Source organism: Balaenoptera borealis (assembly GCF_965194805.1).
Source record: "Balaenoptera borealis genome assembly, chromosome: 2".
Classification (NCBI taxonomy): domain Eukaryota; kingdom Metazoa; phylum Chordata; class Mammalia; order Artiodactyla; family Balaenopteridae; genus Balaenoptera; species Balaenoptera borealis.
Window position 1 is genome coordinate 57217094 of NC_138867.1, and position 10081 is coordinate 57227174.

At 37.2% G+C, this 10081-nt stretch overlaps 2 protein-coding genes across 8 annotated transcripts in view; one reads left to right on the plus strand and one right to left on the minus strand.

Annotated features, from left to right (window-relative positions):
- The window catches only part of RAD17 (RAD17 checkpoint clamp loader component), a 29462-nt gene extending 19571 nt beyond the window's left edge, over positions 1–9891 (plus strand). For 6 of the 7 annotated variants that reach the window (XM_082373560.1, XM_082373562.1, XM_082373561.1 and 3 more), the window contains 3 exons: positions 1160–1280; positions 7019–7076; positions 9230–9891. In XM_082373560.1, the coding sequence (XP_082229686.1) occupies positions 1160–1280; positions 7019–7076; positions 9230–9494 (444 nt within the window). In that variant the 3' untranslated portion in view covers positions 9495–9891. The remainder of the gene's footprint in view (positions 1–1159; positions 1281–7018; positions 7077–9229) is intronic. The other variant, XM_082373566.1, reaches the window with a different exon arrangement.
- Positions 1–10081, minus strand: part of LOC309619161 (survival motor neuron protein) — a 261837-nt gene that overhangs the window by 27300 nt on the left and 224456 nt on the right. The window lies entirely within an intron of this gene.

Below are 10081 nucleotides of genomic sequence, written 5' to 3' on the forward strand. Positions count from 1 at the left end.
TTCACTTTATAGTAGTGGTCTGGAACTAAACCCACAGTATCTCTGAGGTATGCCTGTAGTTATAATTATATTTTCGTTTCAGTTGAAAATAAATCCTGGCTTTACCTCTAACCATCTGCACAAGTTATTTCACTTAATATGCCATTAGTTCCCACAGCTATAAATATGGAGGACTGAATTATTTAGAGGTCAAAAACAGGTGGCTCACAAGTTGAATACAACCCACACACGGATTTTTTTAAATGAATTGCCAATCTTTAAAAACTAGTATAATAGTTAAAACTCAGGTAAGGATTTCTGGCTTCAGAATTTCTGCGATCTCCTGAAAAAAAAAATTGGAAGTAAGGCAACACTGGTCCATATTTTACATGGCAGCGGTCTGCTCAAGCCAAGTATAATCTGCCCCTTGGTGATGGGAGTGGTCAGTACCACCTCCCCAAGCTGTTCCACTGCACTGATTTCTATTAACTGCCTGACTCCTATAGCATCTGAATTTGTGACCCCCAGACTACGTCATCTCTAAGATGTCTTCCAGTTTTAAATTCATATGGCTACATATGAACCTATCATTCATTACCTAAGAAAATTTTCATTGGATTTCTTGGAGAATTTCATTACTTTTAAGCAATTTATGTCCCTTATTGACTTGCTTTGTGCTTTATAGCATGTATATTAATTTTGCATTTGTTACACATAAATGATCTAAGACTGTGAGCGCCTGAAAGGCAGAGATCATACTTCTCTTATCATCACTGTAGCATAGTGCCTCTCTTAACTGAAGAAAATACCTTCTTTCATTGAGAAACAATATCCTCACATAATTTGTGATATGTGTATGCTCATAAACAGAAGTCCTTTAATTTTTAAGTTTGTTTTTCTTCTACCTTAAGTCTTGTTCTTATTGCTGTTATATCAAGTGTGAAATAGTTGTGTAGATAAAATGCTTTGTTAGATAATGCTAGGACAGTTATAAAGGACTAATCAAGCTGCCCAGCGTGGCCAAAAAAAAAAAAAAAAAGGGACTGATCAGATAAACTCTTAGAGTGTATTTGTAACATATAAACCCAAATACTTGGTGATATAATAAACTTAGTCTAGGAATAAATATCCATATTTAAATTTTTATTTTTCATTTCACCATTTTTTTCCTTCTCTGCAGTATCGGGAAAATTGCCTGGCAGCAAAAGCACTTTTTTCTGACTTCTGCTTACCAGCTTTATGCCTCCAAACTCAGCTGTTGCCATACCTTGCTTTGCTAACCATTCCAATGAGAAATCAAGGTAATAACATGGGTTTTCCTTATCCCCAAGAAGTAGTGTTTTATAACATTATGTTTTTGTGGATCAACTTATTCCTGTGTACCAGTGACACTAAGTTTTTTTCCCCTTTATTTATTTATTTATTTATTTTTTAGAAATTCACGTTCTTTTATTTATTTATTTATTTATTTATGACTGTGTTGAGTCTTCGTTTCTGTGCGAGGGCTTTCTCTAGTTGCGGCAAGTGGGGACCACTCTTCATCGCGGTGCGCGGGCCTCTCACCATCGCGGCCTCTCTTGTTGTGGAGCTCAGGCTCCAGACGCGCAGGCTCAGTAATTGTGGCTCATGGGCCCAGTTGCTCCATGGCATGTGGGATCTTCCCAGACCAGGGCTCGAACCCGTGTCCCCTGCATTGGCAGGCAGATTCTCAACCACTGCACCACCAGGGAAGCCCCCCCCCCTTTATTTTTTGAATCAGAATTAATACATGCTTTTTGATTAAAAAAGAAAGAAATTAAATAATAAAGAAGTACATAAAGTAAAAATTGAAAGTCCCCTATAACCATGCGTAATTCCTTTTGACAGATTGGTGTAAATTCTTCTAGACTTTTTCCTGTGCGTATACAAATGTTAGATGTAAGCTTTAATTTTTTTTGTCACTTATCATGCATAGCGCTCCATATTTTATAATTCGGGCAAAGGAGCTCTAGAGGCTGGGAAGTCCAAAATCAAGGTGCCATCAGATCCAGTGTCTCGTGAGGGCCTGCTTCCTAGTTTTCAGATGGCCATCTTCTCATTGTATTCTCACATGGTAAAGAGCAGAGTAAAAGAGAGCTCTCTCTGGGTTCTGTTATATAAAGGCACTAATCCCATTCATGAGGGCTCTACCCTCATGACCTAAGCACCTCCCAAGGCTCCATCTCCTAATAACATCACTTCAGGGGTTAGGATTTCAAAATATGAATTTGGGGTGACAGAAGCATTTAGTCTGTAACAGCAGCAATGCAAAAGTATATTCAAACCTAACTCATATTTTTTCAAAATTTATAATAATTTTATTCAACCTTATTGATAGGTATTTTGGTTGATTTCAATATTACAAGCAGTATTCATTAATAGTATGTTTACATTGTCTTTCCAAGTTTTGAAATTATAAATAATGCTAAAAAAATTAGTATGCCTTTGGCAATACACATTTGCCTAGTTTATGTCTACTGAGGTTTGCCTTTTTTTGAACTTTACCAATTTTTCCATCAGTTTCTCTTTTTTAATGTGTGTCTTAAGGGCCACATTTCATTAATAGTCCTAGGTCACATGTCTGTGGTTCTGATCTTCAAGGTAGAACAGAGAATTTGTGTAACATTGAAAATATTGCTAATCTACTACATAACTCATCAAACTTCTCAAGTTTTTTTTAAACTTTCAAATTTTTTTTTTTTTTAATTATTTTTGGCTGTGTTGGGTCTTTGTTGCTGCACACGGGCTTTCTCTAGTTGCGGCAAGCGGAGGCTACTCTTCGTTGCTGTGGGCAGTCTTCTCATTGCGGTGGCTTCTCTTGTTGCGGAGCACAGGCTCTAGGTGTGTGGGCTTCAGTAGTTGTGGCACATTGGCTCAGTAGTTGTGGCTCACGGGCTTAGTTGCTCCGCGGCATGTGGGATCTTCCCAGACCAGGGCTCAAACCCATGTCCCCTGCACTGGTAGGTGGATTCTTAACCACTGCGCCACGAGGAAAGTGCAAAACTTCTCAAATTTTAAAGATAGGGTTTGCCTTATGAATTATCAGAAGAGAGGATAATAGAGTAAATGTCTGCCTTCATACAATGAGAGTCTCATCTTTTAAGAATATTGATACTTAAAGATTTAAAATATTCTGTATTTACAGGCAGAAGTGAGATGACTTTTGAGCAATGGGAATGATTAATCTGTGAGTCAGAATCCAGAGAGTTCCCTATCCTTGACTATTATTTTTAGATTATACTAGTTTTTATTTATTTATCGTTTTGGCTGTGCTGCATGGCTTGTGGGATCTTAGTTCCCCGACCAGGGATTGAACCCGGGCCCTCAGCAGTGAAGGTATGGAGTCCTAACCACTGGACCACCAGGGAACTCCCAGGTTATACTAGTTTTTAAACTTTATTTTGAAGTAATTTCAAACTTAGAAATTAGAAGAATGGACAAAGAAGTTCTTGTATATCCTTCACCAAGATTCCTCAGTGTTTCATTTTTTACCATATTTGCCTTTTATTCTTTTTCTTTATACATACATGTACACAAATATATGTATTTTTTTCTGAACCATGTGTGAGTAAAGTGCAGACATTATGCCCATTATTCTTAAACACTTCAGCATGTACTTCCTGAAAACAAGGACATTCTCCTGCATAACCACAGTATATACATCAAAATCGGGAAATCAACATTGATATATTACTGTTAATTTATAGTTTAATTATTAGACTCCATTTGTAATTTATAGATTCCATTCAAATTTTGCCAATTGTCCTAATAATGCCCCTTGTGAAATAACAACAAAAACTTGTTCTCTTGTCTAGAAATCCAATGCCAGATCACATGATACATTTAGTTACTTAGTTGCTATCTCTTTAGTCTCCTTTGATTTAGAATAGTACTGTGGTCTTTCTTCATCCATTACATTTTTGAAGCAGATTGTTATAACATGGACTGCCCCTCAATTTGGGTTTATCTGAGGATTCCTCATGAGTGGATTCAGGATATATATTTTGGGCAGGAATACCACAGAAGTGATGCTGTGTTCTTCTCAGTGCATCACATCAGGGGAATATGTTGTCTATTTATACCATGCTGGTGAAGTTAACTTTTATTATTTGGTAAGATAACATCTCTCAGGTTCTCCAATGTAAAGTTATTAAGTGTTTTGTGGGGAGACACTTTGAGACTATGTAAATATCCTATTTCCCATTAAAATTTCACCCACTAGTTATAGCATCTTTTGATAATTATTTCCTGAATCCGTCATGGTTGGCAAGTGATTTTCTAATGGCATTATTCCTTCTGTATTTGTGTTAATAAATTCTGCTGTAAGGTATTGCTTCGCCTTCTTCCCCATTTGTTTGTTTGTTTGTTTGTTTATATTTGTATGGACTCTGGAGCTTTTTCAGCTGTTGTTTCTATCATTATTTATTTTGGACTTAAATTCTCCAGATTTGGGCAGTGCAAGCTGCTTTAAGGTAACTCTGTGCCTTTACTCTTAGAGTACTTTCTTTCCGATACAAAGTGTTCCCGGATTATTTCATACTGTCCCTACATGGACTTAGAAATCTCAATGAGTCCTGGTTCCTTTTAGTGGATATGGACCCATCTCCCACTTTGCTAAATATATTCACTTGTTTACTTAATCCCTATGTCTATAACCTATCTCCTGACAATGCAGGCTGCTCCTTCAGTCCCAGCCCTACTGCCACCAACTTACATTGGCACAGCCATTCACATTCTTTGTCCCACTCCTAGCTGTGGGACAATGAATCGGTTTGATTAGTAAGAGTCTCCTTGGACCAGAATCATCAGCATCACCTGGAAGCTTGAGAAAAATGCAGAATCTCAGCCTCAACCAAGACCTACTGAATTAATCTGCAAGATCAATTAGCAAGATTCTCCAGGTGATTCTTATGCAGGAGATGTTTGAGGAGTTTGAGAAGTATTGGTTTGGATTACTCACATTGGAATCATCTAGAGAATCATTATATCCACTAGAAAGTTCAGATTCCAAGATCACAACTCTTAAGTTTTCCATATCAAAAAGCTGTTTTTTAAAAATCCTAATTGTATTGTGTAGTGGATTTTTAAAAAGGTAAGGTAGTGTTTGATTTGCAAACTTTAGAAGGTTTATAAAATTTAGTCAAAAATAGGATGTTTGGCTTTTTTTTTTTTTAAGTCTTGTGGTCTGACTTTTTTTTTTTTTTTGGCTGTGTTGGGTCTTTGCTGCGCGCGGGCTTTCTCTAGTTGTGGTGAGCAGTGGCTACTCTTCCTTGTGGTGTGCGGGCTTCTCATTGCGGTGGCTTCTCTTGTTGTGGAACACGGGCTCTAGGCGTGCGGGCTTCAGTAGTTGTGGCACGTGGGCTCAGTAGTTGTGGCTTGTGGGCTCTAGAGCACAGGCTTAGTAGTTGTGGCACATGGGCTTGGTTGCTCCGAGGCATGTGGGATCTTCCCTCACCAGGGCTCAAACCTGTGTCCCCTGCATTAGCAGGCGGATTCTTAACCACTGTGCCACCAGGGAAGCCCTTGGCTTTTCTTTTTCTTCATCAATTTTTATCCCATTTCTTTCACTTTACTATGTCATTTCAGACATTTTCTCTTTATGTTTCTTCTGCTCATTTCTCTCTGTCCTCTTTTCTAGTCCTCCATTAGTGTTTGTTGGAATGCTTACAGGTATCTCACGTTTCATTCTGTTTTCTCCTTGATTGCATAATCTCTATCAGTCTGTGTTCCAGGTTACTGATTATTTCTTCTCCCAGTTCATATCTACTGTTGAGCCCCTGTAGTGGACTTTTCATTTTGGTTATTGTACTTTTCAAGTCCAGAATTTCCATTTGGTTCTTTTTTGCAATTTCCTTCTCTTTACTGATATTCCCTATTTGATGAGTCATTGTCATTATAGCTCCCTTTACTTCTTTTTTTTATTTTATTTTTTAAATTTATTTATTTCATTTATTTATTTTTGACTGTGTTTGGTCTTCATTGCTGCACACGGGCTTTCTCTAGTTGCGGCGAGCAGGGGCTACTCTTTGTTGTGATGCGTGGGCTTCTCATTGTGGTGGCTTCTCTTGTTGTGGAGCACAGGCTCTAGGCACATGGACTTCAGTAGTTGTGGCACGTGGGCTCAGTAGTTGTGGCTTGCGGACTCTAGAGCACAGGCTCAGTAGTTGTGGCACACGGGCTTAGTTGCTCCGTGGCATGTGGGATCTTCCCAGACCAGGGCTTGAACCTGTGTCCTCTGCATTGGCAGATGGATTCTTAACCACTGTGCCACCAGGGAAGTCCAACACTACCTACCTTTTGTCTATGAATTTGACCACCCTAGGTACCCACTTAAGTGCAACCATACAATATTTGTCTTTTTGTGACTGGTTTATTTCATTTAGCATGTCATCAGGGTTTATTCATGTTATAGCATGTGTCAGAATTTCCTTCCTTTTTAAGGCTGGATAATATTACATTGTATATATTTACCACATTTTGCTTATCCATTCATCTGTTTTTGGACACTTAAGTTTCTTCCACTTTTTTTTTTTTTAAACACCATTATTGGAGTATAATTGCTTTACAATGGTGTGTTAGTTTCTGCTGTATAACAGTGAATCAGCTATATGTATACATATATGCTTCCATTTTTTGACTGTTATGAATAATGTTGTTATAAATATGGATATACAGATGTTTCTTTGAGATCTTGCTTTCAATTCTTTTGGGTGTATACCCAGAAGTGGAATTGCTAGATCATATAGTAATTCTGTTTTTAATTTTTTGAGGAACTACCTTACCATTTTCCACAGCAGCTACACCATTTTATATTTCTACAGCTTTCTCCACGTCCTTGTCAAACCTTGTTGTTTTATGGGGTGTTTTGATAATAGCCATCTTAAGGGGTATGAAATAGTATCTCATGGTTTTGGTTTGCATTTTCCTAACAATTTGTGACTTTAAGCATCTTTTCATGTGCTTTTTGGCCATTCTTCTTTGGAGAAATGTCTATTTAAAGCTTTTTAAAAATCTCTTTTAGCTCAGATTTCTTTTATCCAAGATATTGGAAGACTTCCTCTGAAGCGACACTTTGGAAGGTAAGCTGATCATTTTAATTTTCAAAGAGCTGTTACTGAAATAACCACCAAATACCTTATGTATTTATTCATTATACAGTCAATAAATGTTATCTGTAAAGGCCAAGAAATACATGTTGTACCAGTGATCAGAGACCATGTGATTGCATTGTAGACCATCTATTATATATATTACATGTAACAGCTATTTTCACCATCTCAGAATGGACTATTAGGCTAAATAGAATCATTGAATCACAGAGGCAGAGGAACCTTTAAAATCCTTGAGTTCAAATTTTGCATAGCTGAAAACCCCTTTTCAGTTTTCATGCCAAGAGGTGTTCTTAGCCTATATTTGGAGACTGCAGTAATCAGGAACTACCTCAAAAGAGCACTGTCTTTTTTATTTCTTTATCACAGAAAATTCAGACAAGTAAAAAAATATATAGATATAGAGAGATAAATCTACGTCTATACTGTTCATTCCATTGCAAAATGGCTTCTGGCCTAACATCAGTGATTAACACAGTGCTTATAGTTCATTTCTACTTGGCTTATTTGTAAGGTCAAATTATGCACTCAGGTATTCTAAAAAAGGTTAAAAAGTGCTTGCTTCCTGGTTGCAAGGATAAAAGTAAATGATAGAAATGGCATCTATTACCCCTTCTACTAGTTCTCCTATTCCTGGTCCCAAATGGAAAACTTGCTTATCTGGGCTTTTTTTTCCTCTGCCTTCATAGATTCAGTAAAGGCCTTTGTAGTGTTAATGGTTTCTTCCTTATAATGACTTAGCTATTGGGAGCCCATCTTTCCTTTTACAGAAATACAGTGATGGATGGATCTTACAGCATCGTCCCACTGGGATGTGATCAGGGCTCAGACCTTTTATAAACTTCCCTTTTCTCCTCACTTTCCTCTGAATCAAAGAAGGACCAGCTGTTTTCACTGGCTCCTTTCCCCACAAGATTATGACATCAAAATCAAGGGAAGACCATTGTCTTCTATTGTCTTTTTTCTCCTAAGATGTAATTAAAAGAATGGGAGTCACTGTTTTATTATTGGTTCAGCTACTTGATCTGAATTGGGAGGCAGGATTTGTCTGCTACTTATTACAATGACTAGTACTGTTGTCTTTCATTTATAGTGACCATTTTAACATTAGTGACCATTTTAACATTATCTTTGATTTATATTGATAATATTGAATATTAATACTTAAACTTAACATTTAATATTGCTATTTAATAGCTGCATAATTTCCTATAATTGAACCTACACCTTGTTTTGTTTTGTTTATTTATTATTTTTGGCTGCGTTGGGTCTTAGTTGTGGCACATAGGATCTTTCGTTAACAATGCGAGGGCTTCTCTCTAGTTGTGGCACGTGGGCTTCTCTCTAGTTGTGGCGCACAGGCTTAGTTGCCCCGTGGCATCTTAGTTCCCCGACTAGGGTTCAAACCCGCATCCCCTGTGTTGGGATGCTGATTCTTAACCACTGGACCACAAGGGAAGTCCTCCTACACCTTGGTTTTGTACATTTAGCTTGTTTCCAGCTTTTGTTGTCACAGCCTTCCTTGAAGCTAAATCATCATGCATATCAAATACTATTTATGTAGGATGAATTCCTAGAAATAAAATTGCTGGATCAATGGATATACACCTTTGCTCTGTATTGCCAGATTGCTTCCAAGAATATTTTGCCAATCTTATGCCCATTAAACAGTGTTTCAGCATGTTCTTTTCTCCTCTTACCACCACTGGGTTTTATTATTTTAAAAGGTCTTTACCAGTTTGAAAGATGACAATATTATTTTAATTTCCATTTTAAAATTACAAATTAGGTTGAGCAATTTATTTAGTAACCATTCTTCTGTAAGCTATCTGTACATGTTTTATGTCTGTTTTCCTGTTCCATTTAATTCTTTTTTTAAGAACTCTTTACTAAAGATATTAATTAACTTGGTTGTGTTACAAGTTGTAATGATTTATTCAGTTTGTCATTTACTTTTTAGTTTTGTTTATATTGTTAAATAAACCGGACCACCTGGCTAAACAGCACAAGGAAGGTAACTGAGAGACTACAGGAGAGGGTTTCATAAACACCACACTCATGGTGTAATTTAAAGGAATCCCCTCCTTTGATTATTATTAATGCCTGTGTTATGAATCTGGCAGATTGAAAATGGAAGCCCTGACTGACAGGGAGCATGGAATGATAGACCTGGACAGTGGAGATGAAGCCCAGCTTAGTGGAGGGCAGCCTGCAAAGGAAGCGCTGGGTGAACGCACTCAAACAGCTGAACCTGAAACCTGGTCTCTTCCTTTGAGTCAGGATAGTGGGAGTGAACTGCCTGCCAGCCAGCCTCAGCCCTTTTCAGCCCAGAGAGACATGGAAGAAGAAGACATGATAATAGAAGACTATGAGAGTGATGAGACATAGAAAGCAGCCTGCCCATGAGATTGTTACTTGACAGATTCATATTCATTTTATTCAGTGGTACTTGAACAGAGATAATAGACTTTTCAGGTGAATTAGTTTGTTAATTCTTCACTCTTGTAGTATTTCAGCACAGAGAACTGATTTCTGTCATGTTGAAGTAAATAGAAGATCAAACCGTCAAATAATCTCTTAATCTTTTTCTCTAGTATTTATTTAGTCTTGTGAGTGGTGTTGGGAGAGGTCAGTGTGTATGAAATGTGTTTGAACATTATGCCAAATATCAGAAGATGTGAAGGAATAATTCAGAATACAGAAACTCTGTGGGTTGTAAATAAGAATTATAAAACAGTTTAGTATGCAATTAAGAGTGTAAATAAACTTTGTGCCTTATTCACAATTTCTCTCTGGTCTCTAGCTTTTTCAGATACCATTTTTATATGTTGTACAGTGGAATATTTTAGATACTTTCTGGAAACTATTTACATAATTTATATCAAAATTAAAATGTTGAATTTGTTTTGTTTTGTTTTGTTTCTCCTGTCTTTCAATGATTCTTAACACGCACGGTCTGCCGTGTGTCACTGGGC